General features: G+C 39.4%; 2 protein-coding genes across 2 annotated transcripts; both read right to left on the bottom strand.

The window, feature by feature from the left end:
- Positions 1–9,694: 9,694 nt before the first annotated feature.
- Positions 9,695–11,431, bottom strand: LOC113280505. Its single transcript, XM_026529121.1, has 7 exons — positions 11,306–11,431; positions 11,134–11,220; positions 10,802–11,026; positions 10,560–10,718; positions 10,420–10,473; positions 10,152–10,298; positions 9,695–10,075 (listed from the first exon to the last, which is right to left on the bottom strand). Exons 1-7 carry the CDS (start codon positions 11,429–11,431, stop codon positions 9,695–9,697), a joined length of 1,179 nt encoding a protein of 392 aa, XP_026384906.1.
- A 4,735-nt stretch (positions 11,432–16,166) lies between these two features.
- LOC113280504 lies at positions 16,167–17,495 on the bottom strand. Its single transcript, XM_026529120.1, has one exon. It carries the CDS (start codon positions 17,493–17,495, stop codon positions 16,167–16,169), a length of 1,329 nt encoding a protein of 442 aa, XP_026384905.1.
- Between the last annotated feature and the right edge of the window lie 4,551 nt (positions 17,496–22,046).

The following is a 22,046-nucleotide window of genomic DNA, read 5'->3' as shown; positions in this document are numbered from 1 at the left end:
GATGGTCCATTAAAGGATTTTCGGTATAGCACCATCTCTTAATTCATAATTCGTTGCGCGGTTTTTAACTTGTGTGTTTCCAATCTATTTCTTGGTGTTTCTCCTTTCGCCAAATATGCATGAAGTTCTGTTCTCCATCTGCGATATTGTTCGTTTGTTCTTCTTCTTCACCGTCTATATCATCACGTCACTTCTTCTTCTTTATTGATTGATGGTGACAGAAGTGTTTGTATTTTTATGCATCTCGCAGTTGGATCTGTCATCATGCTTGAGATGAAAGCAAAAGCGTCTGCGAGTCTGTTATCCTTCCTTGAAATGTGCCTCCATTTTATTTTTGGGATTTTCGCTGACAATTCTTCAACGAGCTTCTGTATTTCTTCAAGGATGGTTCATTTGTAGTATACTCTCCCTTTATTTGGCGAATAACTAGCTGCGAATCACTAGTGATCCTGGCATTTTCTAGTTTCATTTCTATTGCGAATTTTAAGGCATGTATCACAGCTTCATATTCCGTTTCGTTATTAGTGGATGCGAATTCCAATCTGAATGAAAAAGCCATCTTCACTCCTTCTGGCGAAATTAAAACAATTCCAACTCCATTGCCTTCTCCATTTGATGATCCATCTACCAATATCTCCCATCTATTTGGTTCTGTTAATAAATCTTTTGGATCTCCGTGTTCTTCTTCTATATCCATCATTTCTTCTACCGCTTCATCTTCTTCTAAAGGAAATTCTGCCAAGAAATCTGCAACAACTTGTGATTTTGGTGAAGACAAAATTTCATATTTAATATCAAAGTGGCCTACTTGTGCATTCCATCTCTCCACTCTTCCTGATCTTTTAGAATTCTTCATCACTGATTCAATTGGTACTTTTGTTAATACCTTTATCTTGTGCGCTTGAAAATATATGCGGAGCTTAAATGATGCATAAACTAATGCTAAGATTAACTTCTCAATCTTTGAGTAATTCTTCTCGGCAGTATTAAAAGTTTTGCTAATGTAATAATGGGTTTCTCCACTCCTGCGTCTATTCGCAATAACACACACTTAATGCATGCGACGTCGTCGCAAGATAGATCAATAATTCTTCTCCTGATTCTGCTTTTTGTAAAATAGTTGTATTCATAAGATGTTCTTTGATCCCTTGAAAAGTTTTTCGCATTCATCAGTCCATTTGAATTTCGCACCCTTCTTGAGTATATCGAAAAAATATTTGCATTTGTCTGATGATCGCGAAATGAATCTCCCCAGCGAAGCTAAAGTCCATTCAACTTCTGTACATCTTTTATTGTTGCTGGTGTTGGCATGTCACGAACTGCTTGCACTTTTTCTGGATCAACCTGTATTCCTTCCTTTGATACAATGTAGCCTAAAATTTTCCCGATGCAACTCCAATAGTACACTTCTCAGGATTCAGTTTAATGTTATACTGCCGCATTTGTTCAAAAATCTCCCTCAGGTCTGTACATGGTCTTTGGCTTCTTTACTCTTTACTAACATGTCATCCACGTATACTTCTAATGTTTTGTGTATCCATTTGCGAACACCTTCTCTACCATTCTTTGGTATGTCGCTCCCGCATTTCGCAAACCAAATGGCATTTTCGTGTAACAATATAAACCTCTAGGGGCGAAGAAAGCAGTATGTTCTTGATCTTCTTCAGCGAGAGGGATTTGGTTATATCCTTTGTACCCATCTAAAGACGATACCCTATCATTTCCCGCTGCGGATTCCACCATTTGAGGAATATCTGGTAACGGAAAACTATCTTTAGGCAAGCTTTGTTTAAATCAGTGAAATCTATGCAAATCCTTATTCCTTTGTTTTTCTTTGGGACAATGACCATATTCGCTATCCATTCTGGGTATTTAGCTTCTCTTATGATTCCTGCATCAAGCATTTTCTGTAGTTCTTCTTCTATTTGGGAATGGTAAGCTGTTGCGATTTTTCTTATTCTTTGTTTAAATGGTCTCACATTCTTGTTAATCTCCAACTTGTGACATGCAATTGATGGATCTATTCCCGGTATCTCATCCATGCTTCCTGCGAAAACGTCTTTATATTCTCGCAAAAGGTTAACAGTTCTTTCTTCTTCTTCTACATCCATCTTGGTTCCAATTCTCAATATTAGAGGTTCTTCTATAGTCCCAACGTTTACTTCTTTTGTTGGTTCTGCGGCAGTGTAACTGGACTTGGGTTCTCCCATTGGTGTTGGTTCTTTTATTGTTTTCACAGGTCCTTCTCCTTCTTCCGAAATTTCGCTGGGTATTCCCTGCCTTCTTTTGCCCTTATCATGTATACTCTAAATTCTTCTTCTTTCTTTGCCTCCTTTGCCAACTTTCTGCGAAATTGTTTCCTTTTTGCTTGTCCTTCATAATGCTTTACTTCAATTTGATGACATAATTTCGCATTGTCAACATCTCCTCTGATTTCACCTATTCCATTTGGTGTGGGGAATTTAATACATTGATGCAACGTTGATACTACAACTTTTATCGCATGTATCCATGGTCTTCCTACAACATATTATATGGCGATTCCATATCCACCACGCATAGTGTACGTGTGTTTCGATCTCTCCTAGTGGAATTCGTACCACTATTTCTCCTTTAGGTTTTGTTGTGGATTTTCCAAAGCCATGAACAAATATGTTGAACTGGACATTTCTTCATCTTTAAATCCCATTCCCCTGAACGCATGATAAAATATTATATCCACTGAACTTCCTGTATCGACTAAAGTTCTGTTCAATATCCATTCTTCCGTGGATTTTGTTGTTGTTCCTTTCTCTTTTCGCGTAATAGGCACTGTAATAACCAATAGAGATGTGTGGTTCAAATTTTCTTTTGGTATTTCTGCCATCAAGAATGTGATTTTTTCTTTTCCTAATCTTTCAAGGGTGATGTCTTTTCTACTACCATAACCTTCCTTCCTTCAAAATTTCGTTTATGTATTCTTCCTTTGATGTTTTCATGGAATTCATTAATCATTGTTTTTGTTATCATATTACACTCCAATATTTTGTCATCTTCATTGACTCTAATCATTTTTCTTTTAACTGGTTCATTGATTTATTTAATCACTTTCTTGATTTGAATAATTTCAACAACAATCTTTAACTTTCGATCTTCATCTCCCTGTTTCTAGCGCCATTATGTAGTTGCAGGAAATCCTACACTACACCCTCACAAGATTTTATTTACATTCAACTCATTTTAGATCAACAATCTTAATTTTATTGATGAATCTTTGAACAATCTTACAAGAAAAGATAAAGGAATCAAGAATAACCAATGCTCTAGATTTTCTCTCTCCTATTTACTTGCTTCTCACTCAGAAAAAGATCTCTCCCTCCTTTACAACTGAACGGCTATTTATAAGGAAATACATAGTGGATGACAGGTAATCTGTCCTTTATTTTCGGATATGGCTTGCGACATTCTCGCAACCTTACAAATGTTAGTCTCGCAAACTCTCTAATTTTCGCAGGACTATCACATCTTTATAATGATTTTAGCTGACGTCGTTTATTATATCATTTCTGAAATTGTTCTGCGACGCTGTTGTGTTGTGTTGTTGATAATTTCGCTGAGACATTATCGCTGCGAGATTATGATCCTACACAAAGCTTAGTGCTGGTCAAAACCTGAGTACTAAACACCAATTATACTTTTACTTAATTCCAATCCCAATAAGATTTGACTATATATTATACAAGGTTCTTTTATGCCCATGCAAATTGCACGGGCTAGTTCATTGATTTGTGGGTTTCGAGAAATTTGGCGTTTTCATTCTTAGATAAATGTTTTTTTTTATCAGAAAAGAAGATATATTGCAAAAGAGAAGTTTTCTTTTTAGGTAAAGTTCTCTTTATATGCTAAAGAGAATGTTGCAAAAAAATAAAATAAAATAAAAAATGAGACCCAATAAATGCAATACTTGGGCAGACAATATTTTGAAGCCTTAAAAATGTAATTACCATTTCCTTGCTTAGTTCAAAGGAAACAAAAGCAAGTAGAGTTCGAACAATATATGACATCCAAACATTTTGTATGCAAGAGAGAATTTCTACATCGTCTATTGTAAATAAAATACATTTATCCAAAATCACCAAAAAGAGTGCAATGATAGATAATCGATAAGTGGGTCTCAAATGAGTGTCGTTAAGCGTACGTTTAAGGAATTCAGATGATTTCTATTCTGTCCATCCGTTAATTTTCTAACCTTCATCTTATAATAAGTCTCCAATAAATCAAGCTAAATATTAATGTGAATGTGAAGTCCAACCATCATGTCGCTCGGAAAAGCCAGACAAATAAACTAACGATCATGTTCCTTTATAATTTCATGGGAGGTGTTCCAGAGCCACACCATGCCGGCCTTCCCTACGCGGATACCAAAAGAAGGCGTGCGACGATCAACGGCCACCCTTCCATCTTAGATGCAAATCCTATCCGTCCAAGATTGCCAACCAACACATGATAATTTTTAGCCCAAAACCCTAGTTTTAGCCACGTCAAACCGCGCCAAGGCATGCCATCCCACATGTGCCAATGGCATGCCAACCACCTTGTCGCGCCACATATGCCTTCCTTATGCGGCTACCAAAACGAAGGCGTGCGACGATCAACGGCCACCCTTCCATCTTAGATGCAAATCCTAACCGTCCAAGGTCGCCAACCAACACATGGTAACCTTTGGCCCAAAACCCTAGTTTTGGCCACGCCAAACCGCGCCAAGGCATGCCATGCCACATGTGCCAATGGCATGCCAACCACCTTGCCGCGCCACACCATGCCGGCCTTCCTTATGCGACTACCAAAACGAAGGCGTGCGACGATTAATGGCCTCCCTTCCATCTTAGATGCAAATCCTAGCCGTCCAAGGTTGCCAACCAACGCATGGTAACCTTTGGCCACGCCAAACCGCACCAAGGCATGCCATGCCACATCTTCCAATAGCATGCCAACCACCTTGCCGGGCCACACCATGTCGGCCTTCCCTATGCGGGCACCAAAACGAAGGCGTGCGACGATCAACGGCCATCCTTCCATCTTAGATGAAAATCCTAGCCGTCCAAGGTCGCCAACCAACGCATGGTAACCTTTGGCCCATGACTCTAACTTTGGCCACGCCAAATCGCGCCAAGGCATTGCCGCCATGCCACATGTGCCAATGGCATGCCAGCCACCTTGCCGCACCATACCATGCCGACCTTCACTTCACGGCTGCCAAAACGATGGCCTGCAACAGTGAACGACCACTTTTCCATCTATGATGCAGATCTTGGCCGTCCAAGGTTACCATCTAACGCATGGATGCCAAGCCCTAGTTTGGTCGCGCCCAAACAAAGCCAAAACCCTAAATTTTGGCTGCGCCTAAACTAGGCCATATTAAAGCTACACCGGCCACGCTTTCATGCCACCGGTTACCAAACTAAGGGTTGCAATAATCAACGACTACCCTTCCTCTCAAGATGCAAAATCTCGACCGTCAAAGGTCACCACCGAGCCGGCAAGTCTCCCAAGCTCAACTTTCCAAATAACATCAACATGCTACGTGTTTTACACAATAACACTCGAGACATCAACACATGTCAAAAATTGGGGGATGCTCATTGGGTATTGGTTTGGCGGTTTACAGCGTGCGGCGTACACTACGCCCGTTACAAGACAGTGTCATAAGGATGAGGCGGTTAGTAAATACATGGAGTAATGGTGAAACGCTTTCTTTTATGGAACATCAATTCCAAGCGTTACCGGTTACCACCTCCTCCCATTTACTCACCCGTTTTCCATTTCTTAATGAGACCATGGTACGTTTCACTTCGACTTGTATAAATAGGTGTTACCTATTTCCATCGAACAATGGGTTCAGGTTAGGAGCATACAACGCTCAGAAAATATTTGCTATCTTTCCATCTTTTAGCTTCCCACTTTCTGATACAAGTCGTAAAAAACCTACTCTTCCAGAATCAACTATTCTGGTCTCAACAATCTCTTCGCTTCCCTCCCCAAAACCAACCATTCTCCTTCACTTTGTGACCGAAGCAAGTCTGGAACGACCATTTCTTGGTTTAGGCCGGATTTGTACAGGTTGATCTCTCGAATCTAAAGTACTCCCTTGCAGTACATTGTTTAGGGTTTAAACTCGTTTCTCACCCACACACTCGAAATTACAAAAATCGGCAGAAATCGTTTTCACCCTCAAACACTAAGCATTGAGTTTCTGAATATGAAAATGCAAAAATTAAAAACAGCTAAAAGACAAAAATGAGTTCCTTAGTAAACTTTACACTTTTTTCATTCCTTTTCTGTATTCGGAATTTGAAATGCGAAGATCAGTTTTAAGTGTCTATCCAAGAGGGCGGTGGAAGTACTGCTGGCATTGGCTTTACCACACATGGAAGAAAGATCAGACCTGCATCATATACATGCCTGTTGTCCAAGCAGAGCTCTTCGAAGCTTCTAGTTTGGATATTTAACCCCAAAACCGTTTAATTGCAACTGAGGAAAACAACATTTCGGTCTACTGGACTGAAACCTAAAACTTGGACAGGTGCAACTTCATCTTCTCCTATCCGAGAGCGCCGTTCTACTAAGATATTGTCTAGTGAAATATCATTGTGCAATATTTTCCGGTTGACCTCATTGAGCACCCAAACACTCACAGTCATTCCCATTCCTGTCCGTCTAGTTTTAGAGCTTACTAAATTCAGTCTCGAGAAACTCCTTGGATGGAAAATTGATCAAACTACATCGATGTCTGTCACTTTTATTTTTTTGATTGAGATTGTAAACTAACATTTTCTACGCCGTCCTTCAATCCAAAACAGAACACCACTAAGGATAACAACTTTATCAAAATTAGAAAATTTCTACACAACATTTTCACCATAAGAAACTTGAAAGATTTCCCATACACCCAGATGAGAACAAAATATCTCAACATTAAATTTCTTCAAAGGCTCATCAAATTCTGGGATACGTACAACCTTATAACAACTTGCGAATGATGATGAATATTCACAAGATATACCAGTTAGTGGATTACAAACATGAAATTTCCTATGACCATTTGAACGTAATAAATAACAAAGTACCAAACCATTACTAGAACCTAACATGCGTAACTGAGATCCAACTGGTTTCTGATTCATAAGTTTTCCAGACATAAACCATGAATGCAAATCAGAATATGCCATGTTATATTTCATACGTTTTCCATCATCTTGATAAATAATTTTATAATATAATATCCATGGGAGAGATTTGTGATTGATTTGTTACCATTTGATAAGGAAATTAGGGTTTGAGAGGTTAGACAACCATACCTTGGAGAGACATTTGAACTTATAGATTGAATTCAGAGGAAGATAAGTAAAAATATCAATCAAGATATCATCTGTTAGTGATGATCGAGTGCGAGAAGCTGAAGAAGCCAGCCAGCCACCCAATCAAATTGATTCCAGAAATTTTGCTTGGATATCATGCCAACGCATCAAAAGGTGATAGAATAATGATCGTAGCCGCTCAATAACGAGACTAGATTAACTAGGCCTTATCTTTATAGTGGTAAGCAATTTCACATTGACACTTTAGGGCAGTTTCATTGGCAATGTACGAACTAAAAAATTTGTTGAGCCCCGTGGATGAATAAACAGGTTTCTCGACTATGGGAAACAAAGAAAAAATGAACAAATCTGTTTTTTTAGAGTCCCACTAATGATTCTGTTAATATAAACTAATAAGAGATTGTCCCACTAGTGATTTTATTAATATAAAGTAATAAGGGTTGGGTCCCATAGGTTATTTAACTAATAAATCAAATAATAAAAAATAAACCCTAAATATAATAACCGGATTTTGGAGAGAGAAAAACAAGAGGCGTTTTTTGCTTCAAACTCCAGCGTTTTTCCTTCAAACTCCAGCATTGTTCTCCGCGTTTTTCATTCCAACGCCCGACCTTTCATCAAGAGCACGCTGCATGTTTTAACTCAATGAACAAAGCAACAAATTTGTTGGTTTGTACATCCATTTTCATGTTTGTTGAGTCCATAGTGGGAGAAAATGAACAAACTTGAAGTTTGTTCATTCCATAGGAACTTCTCTTATAGTAAAGGTGTAAATTTGGCTGTGCCAGCACCCGCCCAACCCAGTAGCACGCTAAAATTTGATCACAACCCAGCCCAGCCCAACACTTGACTTAGCACGACATGGCACATCATGTTAGTTTCATGGGACGGGTTGGGTTTGATTAATTAGCACAGTAGCCCAGCACAGCACGTGGCACAGATAAGCACGTGGCACGACACATCACAAAAAGATAAGAAAGCACGTCATAATAGGTATAAAATACTACACGACATGGCACAATACATCACATTTTGTGCATATTTCACAAAAGAGCCATTATTCTAACCAATTATTGACATTTTATTATTGTTATATTCCTTCGTAATAACACATATAATACCTAAATATTTGGAAAACATTTATATTGGAAAATATAAAATAAATGTGCCCGACGCAGTACAACACGACACAACATGTTTATTTCTCTAGCACATCCCAGCACAACACGCCTTCTAGCACGGCACAGCACAACACGTCATAATCTATGACACAACACATTACCGCACACAACACACTAAGCACGTGATTTCGTGGGCTAGGATGTGCTGGACCGGCACGTTTTACAACTCTACCTTATAGGTTCTCCAACAGTGAATGTGGAAGTTTCATATGTGACATCGTTTTTAACACATCATTGGAATATAAAATCCTAACTATTAGGAAAAATAAAATTTATCTCCAATTCATAAAGTTTCCAATCATTTTTAGGCATACAATTAGTTAAAATCCTTTCCATTTTTATTTTTCAATGATTTTTATTAATAAAATTGTGACTAGGATGCGAAGACATCCTCCAAGTGAATGTTTAAAACTAGAGTTTCACCTAGAGGATGTCTAACTTATTTTTTACCGCATCATCTTCACATCAATCGGTTGGAGATGATCATTTATATATATGATTGTGGATCGTACGTGGATTAAGAAGTTTTTCTTCATACACATTCCATTGGAGAGGCTTGTAGAGCATCCCCAATAGAAGGTGGAAGATTTATTTTTTTAATGACACGTAGGATATTAGACCCTCGTTTAAAATAAATTCATCTCCAACAGGAGGGCTGAAACGCTAATTCATCTCCAACACGTAGGTCCTAGAAAACAGGAGGGATGAAATGCTAATTTTAAAGGTTTTAAATAAAGTCTTATATTTCCCAATGACATCGAGATCATATTTTTGATTTTTAATAATTAATTAAAATACAATTAAACTGTTAAGATTTCATCACATAAGATTTTTTAAGGGTAAAACCTCTATACTGTTGCAGATAGTTTATTAGTTATAGGATCCTACATTTTCGGTATGTGCAACTCCTTCTAAGTAAGGGTCTTAAAAAAATTTCATGTAGGATTATTAGCACCCGCTATTGGACATGCTCTTATGATCGAATCCCAATAACCACTATTTTTTTAGTTCAACTAGTGAAAAACCCTATAGAGTATTTAACAAGAGGGATTATTATAAACAAAAACTTCAGATATATTCTATAAAATAAAATAAATATTTTTTTTGATCCTACATAGAGTCATTGCCACATGCTTCGAAAAAAATAATATTTAATCATGGACATTTAGCATTATATCCAGGACCTCCATAATTAAAACCGAAACCATTTGTATCATGATTGTTGTGGATTCTCAGATCGTAACAGTCTGCATTCGTAATGTGTATCTCATAATCTTTAGGATCTTTCGCCACATTATTTTCGTCAACTACTTGAATGTCATTAAAATAACTCGATGTTTTCAAACCACCTTCAGAAGGAAAATGACCGCTACCCATTTGAGTCGAAGTATGCCGTCCATTACTTTTGGTATTAAGGATTTCTCCACCAAAATTGATCCTATCTGCCGTATTTGATAATTTGTTAAAGAGAGAACTAGGATAATAACCGACATCAATACCTTGTAATCGTACCCACCAGTTTCCGGTTTTTTGGTCCTGCCAAATTATCAATGTTTATTTAGGATCAAAATTGATAATGAGGTATTAAAATTGATCATTTCTATTGTCTTACCTTGTGAACACCGAAGGTAGCATCTTTTTGGGTACCATTAAACGTAGAAACCTCAGAGAAGTCACCACCAAGGCATATATTTGAGGTTGTGAGGACAAATCCATCACAATCGTTGTTGTAGCAACCTGAGTTATTGTATCCAGCCGCCTAAAAGGATAATAAATAATTAAGTAACTTGATATTCTTAAGAAAATAATACTGAGATGGCCATTTGAGATATCCTGGCCACCATGCATACCGTTCTTTGTATCAAAAAAATAAAACTTACCGTCCAGTATATGAAAAATCTGGTATGGTCGTCACCGTACAATATTGGGTTCACCTAATTGAAAACAGAGATGGAAATTTAAAGTTGTTTAACCAGAGGATATAAGTTCTTTTATGTATTATTTTAGAATCATAACTTACTATCCATCCGAGTTCAATGGTATTGGTATCACTGAGTTCACCGGCTGCAACCCAAATTTGGGATACACTTAATTCGCTTCTCATTTCAATTACCGGTTTCCAAAGATTTATTTTTGCTTGCACTCCTTGAAAATTTCCTGCCACCTTAATAGCCGCATACTGTACAAACACTTGATTAGTACAACTATACACACACATGTAATAATAATAGATTAATGACAATGGTATGTGATTATATATACCTCATGATCCCCTGAAGTGTCTTTCTGTGATATATCATGAATTTTGTACGGTGATAATTTTGAAGGATTATGTTTATATAAAGGTGTGTGTTTGTAATATTTTCCTTTCCTTCGAATAGGGGTTGTTCCATCGGGACATGATCCATACTTTTGCCAAGTTTGTGTAAGTTGAAGTGTCCCAATATTATCTAATTTCATTCCTTTTGGATATGAACTTGGTGTCATCTGTTTTATAAAAATAAATAAATAATATAAAGTAATATTTTTTTGGAGATTGAAAACATATAATTACGAGGAAAAGTACACCAAGAAAAGAGAGGAAGTATTTATACCTGTATTATATGATTACGAAGTAAGGTATGATTAAGACTAGGTTGTCTATAAATATCATAACAATCAATAATCTCATCAGCTCCAACCTACAGTATGAAAATCAATGAGATAAGTACGTACAATAACAATCAATGAATATGTCTAGATACAGTTGAGAACAATATACTTTACCGTAATGGTTTTAACTATTGCATTGTCGTTCACATCATTCATAATCATTCTTCCTTCAACTGAATCCTCATTAAAGAGGATCGTTAATGTTAGAAGCCAACATGCTAAGCCCATAAATTTCAACATTATTACTGACAAATAAAAAACATATGCTATTCGGCAGGTTTATGGAGAGATAGGTCGATCATAAGGTATTTATATAGACCTTTTGTGTATGATTTTCTTTCGGAATGCATTAATGTATAATACAAAAATATCTAATTATTTCCATTTGTGAATTATTTTTTTTAATTTCTTTGAAAAATAAAAATAAAAAATCTTATCGTGTGTAATATACTCCAGAGATTTTCCTTGAATATAAAATCCTTGAATAATCTCTGTATAAGAGAATTTACTTATATTATTTCTTTGATTTCTTTGTAAAAAATAAAATTCTTATTCCTATGTAGTATACTCGAGATTTTCCTTGAGTATAGTGATACTGAGATACTCCATGCAAGAGATTTTACATAATTTCAATCCCAATAATTTTCCTTGAATATAAAATCTCTGTATAAGAGATTTTACTTATATTATTTCTTTCATTTCTTTGAAAAAAATAAAAATCTTATTCATGTGTAATATACTCGAGATTTTCCTTAAATATAGTGATACTGAGATACTCCATGCAAGAGATTTTACTTAATTCCAATCCCAATAAGATTTGACTATATATTATACAAGATTCTTTTATGCCCGTGCAATAGTTCATTGATTTGTGGATTTTGAGGAATTTTGCGTTTTCATTCTTAGATAAATGTTTTTATTTTATTTTTTATCAGAAAAGAAGATATATTGCAAAAGAGAAGTATTCTTTTTAGGTAAAGTTTTCTTTTATATGCTAAAGAGAATGTTGCAAAAAAATAAAATAAAAAATGAGACCCAATAAGTACAATACTTGGGCAGACAATATTTTGAAGCCTTAAAAATGTAATTACCATTTCCTTGCTTAGTTCAAAGGAAACAAAAGCAAGTAGAGTTTAAACAATATATAACATCCAAACATTTTGTATGCAAGAGAGAATTTTTACATCGTCTATTGTAAATAAAATACATTTATCCAAAATCATCCAAAAAGAGTGCAATGATAGATAATCGATAAGTGGGTCTCAAATGAGTGTCGTTAAGCGTACGTTTAAGGAATTCAGATGATTTCTATTCTGTCCATCCGTTAATTTCCTAACCTTCATCTTATAATAAGTCTCCAATAAATCAAGCTAAATATTAATGTGAATGTGAAGTCCAACCATCATGTCGCTCGGAAAAGCCAGACAAATAAACTAACGATTATGTTCCTTTATAATTTCATGGGAGGCGTTCCAGAGTCAAAATGTCAGTAATAAATTACATAGTGTATTTATTTTATAAATCAACCTTTTATATTTCTACTAGCCCTTAACCCGTGACGTAACGGCACGGGCCATGATGTTGGTTCATTTTTAATATATCATATAATTTTTGTCCCGAATACTTATCAACTCCTTTTGATTTAATATGGGTCTGTTGTAGTTACATATTTTCTGACTACTACATCCAAGTGAAATTAAAGACTAAAAACTACTTAAACATACAAGATCAAAGATGAACAAGATGTAAATAACATGAAAAGTAAAGATGAACACAAGCATATAACGTGGTTCGGCCATGAAGACCTACATCCACGGAGAAGAAGATGTTTTCTTATTGATTATAAGGTCTTACCCTTGAAAGTGTTACAAATCTCTTATAGATTTCTCACTTTCTCTCTTCCTAGATCTCTCTCAGGAATTCTCTGTAGAAAGACCATCTAAAATGTTACGTAAGTTGTCCATCTCCTGGTACATGGAATGGTATTTATAGCCTAACTAAACTCGTGGTGGCGTGGTCGTCCGAGATCGGTGAGCTGTCTTCCCTCGCTATGGTTTCCTTGGGATGACATCCATACTGCTCCTTACGATGGCTTGCTGGGTTCTCCCTCTGAGTTGTCTCGCCTTCCCCTGGATCGTGCTGGCCTTCTGTGGAGAACCTGGTGCCTTATCGCCTCTGGGTCGCAGTATGGATCGTCGAGTCTCTCATCACGATGTGGAACTACCCACGTCTCTGTTATTATCCTTCATTAAATGCGATCTTTCTTTTTAGACTTGACCGTCTGAGTAGATTAGACCTTTATCTACACACGTCATTCATGTGGCGCTGGTGCAGTTGCCTCGACAGAGATAAAACTCCTTTTTGGAGGATGATTCGGTGATTCTTCCTTATCATCTCATCATATGATCATCCCTTAAGATGCTGACACGTGGCCATTGGGTATTTTACCCACACATTTTGTTCTTTTTCTTTGCAACTTTCCAAGGGCATGATGGGAAGAAAACTGCGTAACAGTCCTCTTTTCCACCTTTTCCGCCACGTATGCACTTGTTGACCCTTTTTAAGTTTCTCGTTGGTTATCTTAGATTTCATGGGGACAAGATGTCTTTTCTTTTTTACTTTTTCTCTGGATATCTTATCGTCTAGCTTGCCGCGCCTTTAACCTTCTTGGGTTTGGGCAATCTAGTTAGTTTTTCAAAGATTTTCTCTTCTATTTAAGAAGAGTCTTTTAGTGATAACGGTATGGTATCCTTCATTATGTTCTCCGATGTATGCTAAATGTTTTCCTCCTCGTCCTCCATGGGAACAAGGTAGTTATTCATGTATTTTTTACCATGATGGTATGTCCTCTCATTCATGTATTGCTTCGTTTTTTCTTGATCCTGTTCTAGATCATTACCAGCGTCTTCTCAGAGAGACCTATCTTTTCGCATGACATCTTTAGCCTCGTCTGTTCTCTAAGTGATTGTACCTCATGTTACGGGATCTCGTGTTTATCACTGATTTTCCTTCCACGGAAAAGCTTCGAAACACTTTGTGTGTTAAGGTTCTTCCGGCGATTGGCCTTGGCAACACTTTATGTGTTGGGTTTATTCCTACGATTTTCCTTGGGAACACTTTATGTGTTAAGGTCCTTCCGGCGATTAGCCTTAGCGAAACTTTATGTCGTGCTCGTGCTCGTGCTCACTCGTTTTGGCTTAGAAACATTTGGTGCTGGAGGTGCTAGGGTATAAAATACTGTTATTTCAAACGTATATATATATATATATATATATATAACTTTCCCCTGTTTTATGCCGTAGCACAGGAGGCTAGTTGCGTGAAAAGGGGGAAGTGGTGACGTCTTGCTTCGTCGTAAATAAGCTATGTGTGTGAAGAAGGGTTGTTCGTGCTCCTGCTCGTGGTCGTTGCTTCGAGAGAGGAATGGATGGGCAGGGGATCCGCCGCTGCGAGTGCGATGCTCCTGCGAGGAGGCACTATGTAATATGCATTTTATGTTGCTCCGAGTGTGTTTGTTTGATTGTTGTATATTCGTATGGCTCTAAGGATTCTACGTATGCATTGTAAGTCCAATTATAGGTGCCTAAGCCAAGGAGTGATAAGTTCCTATTTGGATGAGGCATCTCTTATAATATTGGGTGTTTATACATAAGGTTTTTTCCTTCTCGCTCTCACAACTATTTTTTTTCCCTTGCTTTGGGTTATGTTTCCTCCTTGTGACTTGGAGGGTGATATCTCGGCGGGTGATACCTGCCCCAGCCAAGGGCAAGTAGCTCGGTTCTGGATATCTCCTCATGTAGAGGACATTATCCCGATTTTGTGATCGCGATGGCATTACCGTAGGTATGTGTCCGTGTCGGGTAGCTTAGGTAGATTACCTGCATCATTCTTAAGAGAATGGAAGGTGTGGCTAGCACCATGCCATAGTGGTTTATAGGCTTTAATAGAATGCGATTATGGTATGAAATAATAGAAAAGACTAATAAAACAAAGAAAAGAAAAAATGTGAAAACAAGAACGATACAATAAAACAAATAAAAGGAAAGAATTAAGACAAAAGGTGCTAGTTTATTATTTTTGCAAAAGAGAGTTTAGTAAACTCTTAGTACATTCTAGAAAGGTTTTGTGACATGTGTACAAGTAGGGAACGTGCCCCATTCTATGATCTTTGAATGATCCTACTAAGCGTGGTAAGCTTTTAAGTATCTGATGTTCCAAGGGAGTTTAAGTTCTACGCCATCGGATTTGAGCAATCTGTATGCTCCGTCTCCCTCCTTGGCTAGGATTGTTAGTGGACCTTCCCATACGGGTGCAAATTTGCCTGACTCGCCCTGGTAGGGTGTGATGTCGCGCCAGACTTGGTCGCCTGGGATAAATTGCCTTTGGTGAACACGTTTATTGTATTCCCGAGCCAATCTTCTGTGGTAGTTTGCTATTGTTTGGAGAGCGATCTCTCTGTTCTCCTCCAAGTCGTCTAGTTTGGAGAGTATCATGTTCGAGGTCAGGTTCTTCTCCCATGCCTCGGTCTTCGTTGTGGGAATCATCGCTTCTGTGGGTATGATTTCCTCTGTGCCATATGTGAGGGCGAAGGGGGACATTCATGTTGCTTCCCTTTTGGTAGTTCGATATGCCCATAGAACATTGTGCAATTGCTCGCGCCAGCTAGCTCCATATCCATCAAACTTCTTCTTGAGTATATCGACGATGGTTTTATTTGTGGCCTCTGCCTGGACATTGCTCTCAGGATAGATCGGTGTGGACTTATTTTTCTGATCTTGAAAAAATTGAACGGAAGATCGATATTTTTCCCGCTTAGTTGGGCCCCATTATCGGATACAATGGCAGCCGGGATACCGAAGCGGCATATGATATGCTCAAATACGAATTTGAAGACATCATGGTCTCTGATGTGTCTTAGGGCGGATGATTCCACCCATTTGGTGAAGTAGTCTGTGGCTACTATTAGATATTTTTGTTAGCCGGTGCCGGCTCTTAGTGGTCCGACAATATCAACCCCCCATTTGGCGAATGGCCAAGGGATTATCACGGATTTTAAGTCCATTGATGGTGCATGTCTTCTTTTGCCAAATTTTTGGCATTCGATGCCGGTTTTCGCCATTTGTTTCGAGTCCTCGTTCATGCGAGGCCAAAAATACCCCTGTAGTCTTGGTTTGTGGGATAGGGATCGTCTTCCACTATGGTTTCCTGCGTAACCATAATGTATTTCTTTCAATATGCTATGCCTTTCTGCAAACGAGAGACATCGGAGGAGAGGTCCAAGGTAGGATTGTTTGTACAACACACCGTCCCGAAGCTGGTAATTTCCGGACCTTGATATTATCTTGTGGACGACAAGTTGGTCGCTTGTAAGGTGTCCATTGGCTAGATACTTGATGATTGGTGTCCTCCAATCATCTTCTGGTAGAGTTTCCTCCTGAGCTAATGAGTCCACAACGAGGATGTCCATGTTTTCTTCCAAAGGGATGGAAGGGAGTAAGACTCTTTCAATTATAACATTGGTAGCCTCAGGGTTTACTTTCATGGAGGCAATGAATGCTAAGGCATCAGCATATCGGTTGTTAATCCGGTTTAAGTGGCGGAACGTGATGTTTGGTATATGCTCAATGTAATGCTTGGCGAGTTGATGGTATCGCTGCAAGCATGGATCGGAGACTTGGTACGTTCCATCTATTTGTTGAATGACAAGTTGGCAATCGCTTGTTAGTCGTACATTTTGGATGCCCAGTGCGATTATAACTTGGAGGGCATGCATTACCGCCTCGTACTCAATTATATTGTTGGTGGGGGAGAATTCAAGTCTCAAGTTGTGGACAATCCTTCGGCCTTTCGGGGTGGTAAAGACCATTCCGATGCCCGACCCTTCCGAGTTGCACGATCCATCGACGAAGACTTCCCAACGATTTCGGTCCTCGGAACGAAGCAGTTCGGGAGGGTCTGCTAGTTCATCTTCCATTCCTGGGATTCCTTCGACCTCGTCAGCGTCGTTTATTGGGAAATCAACTAAGAAATCTGCGACCAACTGGGTCTTAATTGCCGTCTGGGCTTGGTATTTCACACCGAATTGTTTAATTTGGGCCCATTTGGATATTCTACCTGCTCTGTCGGCATGGTCAAGCACGGATTCTATGGGGGCTTTTATGATGACTGTTACGGTATGTGCGTGAAAGTAAGTACGCAGCTTCTGCGTTGCGTAAACCAAAGATAGTACAATTTTTTCGATTTTTGAATAATTTCTCTCGGAAGATGTCAAAGTCTTGCTGATGAAATAAATTGGTTGCTCCATTTCTGTGTCTATGCGAGTAAGTAGTGCACTGATTGAAGTGTTGGTCGCCGAGAGGTAGATGTAAAGATTTTCGCCTGGGCTGGGTTTTTGGAGAATTGGAAGGGTTTCCAGATGTTCTTTGATTTTCTGGAAGGCTTCCTCGCAAGCGCTTGTCCATGAAAAATTGTCACCCTTTTTTAAGGTATTGAAGAAATCTCTGCATTTGTCAGAGGATCGGGCGATGAACCTACCCAAAGCCGCTAGGCGTCCATTTAGTCTTTGCACGTCCTTGACCGTGGCTGGAGAGGGTATTTCTACTATAACGCGTACTTCTCGGGGTCGACCTCAATACCTCGTTTGGTGACTAGGTAGCCCAGGAATTTTCCTGAGCTGACTCCGAAGGTACACTTGGCGGGGTTTATCTTCATGTTGAATTTTCTCATTTGCACAAAGATCTCCTTGAGATCGTCTGCATGATCCTGGGGGAGTTCTCTTTTGACAAGCATGTCATCTACATATACCTCAAGGGTTTTATGTATCCAGGCATCGAACATCTTCTCTACCATTCGTTGGTACGTGGCCCCTGCATTTGGGTTGCATTTTGGTATAGCAGTATAGGCCACGAGGGGTGAAAGAAGCGGTATGCTCTTGATCTTCCTCGGCGAGGGGGACCTGGTTGTATCCAGAGTATCCATCCATGAAAGATATCAATCCATATCCTGATGTTTCTTCTACAAGTTTATCTATGTTAGGGAAGGGAAAGCTGTCTTTCGGACAAGCTTTGTTCAGATCGCTAAAGTCAATACAGATCCTTACTCCTCCATTCTTCTTTGGTACGATGACCATATTGGATATCCATGTTGGATATTGCACTTCTCGTATTACTCTTGATGCTTCCATCTTCTTCAAATCTTTTTGGATAGCTTCATGGTATTCTGGTGCCACCTTTCTCATCTTTTGCCGCATAGGCTTATGCTTTGGGTCAATTTTTAAGTGGTGACAACATACTTCAGGGTCTATTCCTGGCATGTCTTCCATACGCCATGCAAAGACATCGGAATATTCCCTTAGGATTTGTATCAGTTTTTCATCCTCCTCTTTGCTGAGGAGGATACCTATTTTTACCATGCCCGGGTTTTCGGATGTTCTAATATTTACCTCCTTGGTTGGCTCCGAGGCTGAGAAGTTCGACTCGAGACTTCCAACATCGGAGAGGTTTTGTATGGGTCCCATGGGTGAGTCCGGTGGGAGACATTGATCTGTTATAGATTCGTCTCCTGACTGCCTGATTTCATTAGTTCTGGCTACGTAAGCGTCGATTTCTGCCTGGTGTTTGGCATTCTTAGATCGTCTCTTTCTGGCCCTGGCGGAGTTCATTTTGTTCTCTCCATATTGGACTTAAACTTTGTAGTAATACTTTTCTTCTCCGGGATCTCTAGTGATTTCTGCCACCCCGTCAGGTGTAGGGAACCTTAGCTTCCGATGATATGTTGAGGCCACCCCTTTAATCCCATGGATCCAAGTCGCCCCATAATTGCCGTGTAAGGTGATAATACATCTACCACGCAGAAGGTGGTTAGGGTGACAATCTTGCGAGCCCTAATTTCTAACGTTATTTCGCCTTTGGGACGAGTTGTCGATCCGTTAAAGCCAAATATGTTATAAGTAGAGGGTGTGAGGTACTCATCTTTGAGCCCCATTTTTCTGAATGTTTCGTAGAACAATATTTCTACTGAGATGCCGCCGTCAATTAGGATTTTGGGCATTGCTCATGGTAGTGCTCTGTTTTTTGCTCCCTCGTCCTCGCGTTCGGGGAGTGCGATGGCCATCGTGACCACGAGAGGATCGTTGTGGTTATGCTCTCCTTCTGGTACCTCCGAGGCTGGAAAGCATATGGGAACTTTCATCCATTCCTGTAATGGGGGTTCCTTAGCCGTACTGAAAACTTCATCACCCTGGAAGTTACGTTTGTGTATTCTCCATGTGATGCTCCCTTCTCTCACAGGTGAGGCACTCGTCGAATGCGAGATGGTGTTGCAATTAAAGTTCTGTTCCTCGCAGGGGACTTCCATGCAACAAGGATATTCCCCTGTGGCTGGCGAGATCGCCGATTGTATGCTATGTTTTTAGGACTCGGACTCATTGACTTCGCCTTGTGGGTCCTTCGCCTATTCCCTACACGAACCTGTCGTGCTTCCATGGAAATGATGGGATTCACGGGATTCGGTACGTTCTGGTGGCTCACCATATGATAGAATTCTAGGACGAGTTGTCCTCGAGTTCTCTAGTTGTTTGGGGACTGCGAGATTCTCGGTCTCGCAGTCGAGCTGGGTTCCGCCGGTTTGACTCCCTTATCGCCTTCGTTTGGGATTAACGTCTGGGGGCCCTTCGGATGAACTAGGGTACTGGATCATTTCCACCGCCTTTGAGGTACCGCATTGGTCACCTTGTAGTTGCTCAAAGGAGTTTTCCACCTCTGGGGCCTCGTGTATAGTGGCAAGCGTTATTCTCCTCTTGGCTTTTCGTTTTAGCCTTCTGCTACGCCCTTTGGGTTTCATCGTTCTGTCATTCAGAACTTCTGGAGCTTTTTGTACGATCACACTTGTAGTGTTAGCATCGTCGAGGTCAGAAGAATTACTTTTCTTGACCTCTGAGATAGATACTCGCCGTGGTAAGTGGTTCAACCCTCCTGGTTGAACAAGATGTCTATCATCGTTCTTCTAGAAGGGGTTACCCTCGCCTTCGGAGTTAGAATCGTCAGTTAGATTTTCCCTACACTGGCCATCGGGCTATCCGTCCCCTGGGATCAGAGCTTCTCCTTGCTCTATGTCGTCGAGTCCTTCTGTTTGGGATCCTCCATTTTCACCTTGGCTCGTACGAGAGGATCGTCTCGTAACCATTACCTTCCCTGCAACATATGCAATAATACTTAATTAGTCTTTTCTCTAGAAAAGTGGGACCCTAAGTTTGCAGGTCACGTTCAATTACTAACCGGTAGTTCAGACTAGACAGTTTAGTACAGGATGATTTTGTAGTAAATTTGGAAACATATGAAAATGTCAAAACATTCCTTTCAAGAGTGAGGTATTGATGACGGAGGGAAAGATGTTTTTCCAGTCCTCTATTTTTGAAAAAATAACTCCATCATTACACCTCCCTTTTTTAGGAAAAGAATCTTATCAGGATGATTGAGTGCGTTTTCCCATTCTAGGAATCATATCTTATCATCTTTTGATTTTTGATTCTAAACAAACTTAGAGTTTGATGAACGATTATATACTCATTAATCCTTCCCCTTGACTTAAATTTAGCTTCTTAAGAAAGAGATCTTGTACTTTGTTGAGTTTGATGATGAACATCACGAAAAAGTCGTCTTTTCAACTCTCATAAGGTGATTTCTTCCTTATGTAGTTTACTGACTTGCAAATCTTCCTAACTCTTTCATGGAGGAGATCGTTTGAGCACCGAAGTGTTTGAAACTCCATATTTACTCCGATCTACAACTCTCCTGAGCTTCTTGAGGAAGATGAAAAAATCTTTGTAATAACGAAAAAATATCGTGAAGATCGAGTTTGAGTCCGAGCTCTACTCATTCATATCAACAGAAACATCTCTTATGGAGATGGTGAAAACTATAGTGCTGTTACTAGGGAGGTAGATTAGATCTTCATACCTCACTGTTTCTAGCGCCAAAATGTAGTTGCATATTTTCTGACAACTCTACCGAAGTGAAATTAAAGACTAAAAACTACTTAAACATACAAGATCAAAGATGAACAAGATGTAAATAACATGAAAAATAAAGATGAACACAAGCATATAACATGGTTCGGCCATGAAGACCTACGTCCACGGAGAAGAAGATGTTTTCTTATTGATTATAAGGTCTTACCCTTGAAAGTGTTACAGATCTCTTCTAGATTTCTCACTTTCTCTCTGTTTAGATCTCTCTCAGGAATTCTCTGTAGAAAGACCAACTAAAATGTTGCATAAATTGTCCATCTCCTGGTACATGGACTGGTATTTATAGCCTAACTAAACTCGTGGTGGCGTGGTCGTCCGAGCTCGGTGAGCTGTCTTCCCTCGCTATGGTTTCCTTGGGCTGACATCCATACTGCTCATTACGATGGCTTGCTGGGTTCTCCCTTCGAGTTGTCTCGCCTTCCCATGGATCGTGCTGGCCTTATGTGGAGAACCTGGTGCCCTATCGCCTCTGGGTCGCAGTATGAATCGACGAGTCTCTCATCACGATGCGGAACTACCCACGTCTCTGTTGTTATCCTTCATTAAATGCGGTCTTGCTTTTTAGACTTGACCGTCTGAGCAGATTAGACCTTTATCTACACGCGTCATTCATGTGGCGCTGGTGCAGTTGCCTCGACTGAGACAAAACTCCTTTTTGGAGGATGATTCGGTGATTCTTCCTTATCATCTCATCATATGATCATCCCTTAAGATGCTGACACGTGGCCATTCGGTATTTTGCCCACACATTTGTCATAAAAATAGTCAGGATTTTGCTCTCTTTTTTTCTTGTTTTTTTCCTTTAATATTTTATCGCCGGAGATTTGC

This window comes from Papaver somniferum, chromosome 5 (assembly GCF_003573695.1).
Source record: "Papaver somniferum cultivar HN1 chromosome 5, ASM357369v1, whole genome shotgun sequence".
In the NCBI taxonomy this organism is placed as follows: domain Eukaryota; kingdom Viridiplantae; phylum Streptophyta; class Magnoliopsida; order Ranunculales; family Papaveraceae; genus Papaver; species Papaver somniferum.
The sequence above is the reverse complement of the archived record's forward strand: the minus strand, read 5'-3'. Positions and strand labels throughout refer to the sequence as shown.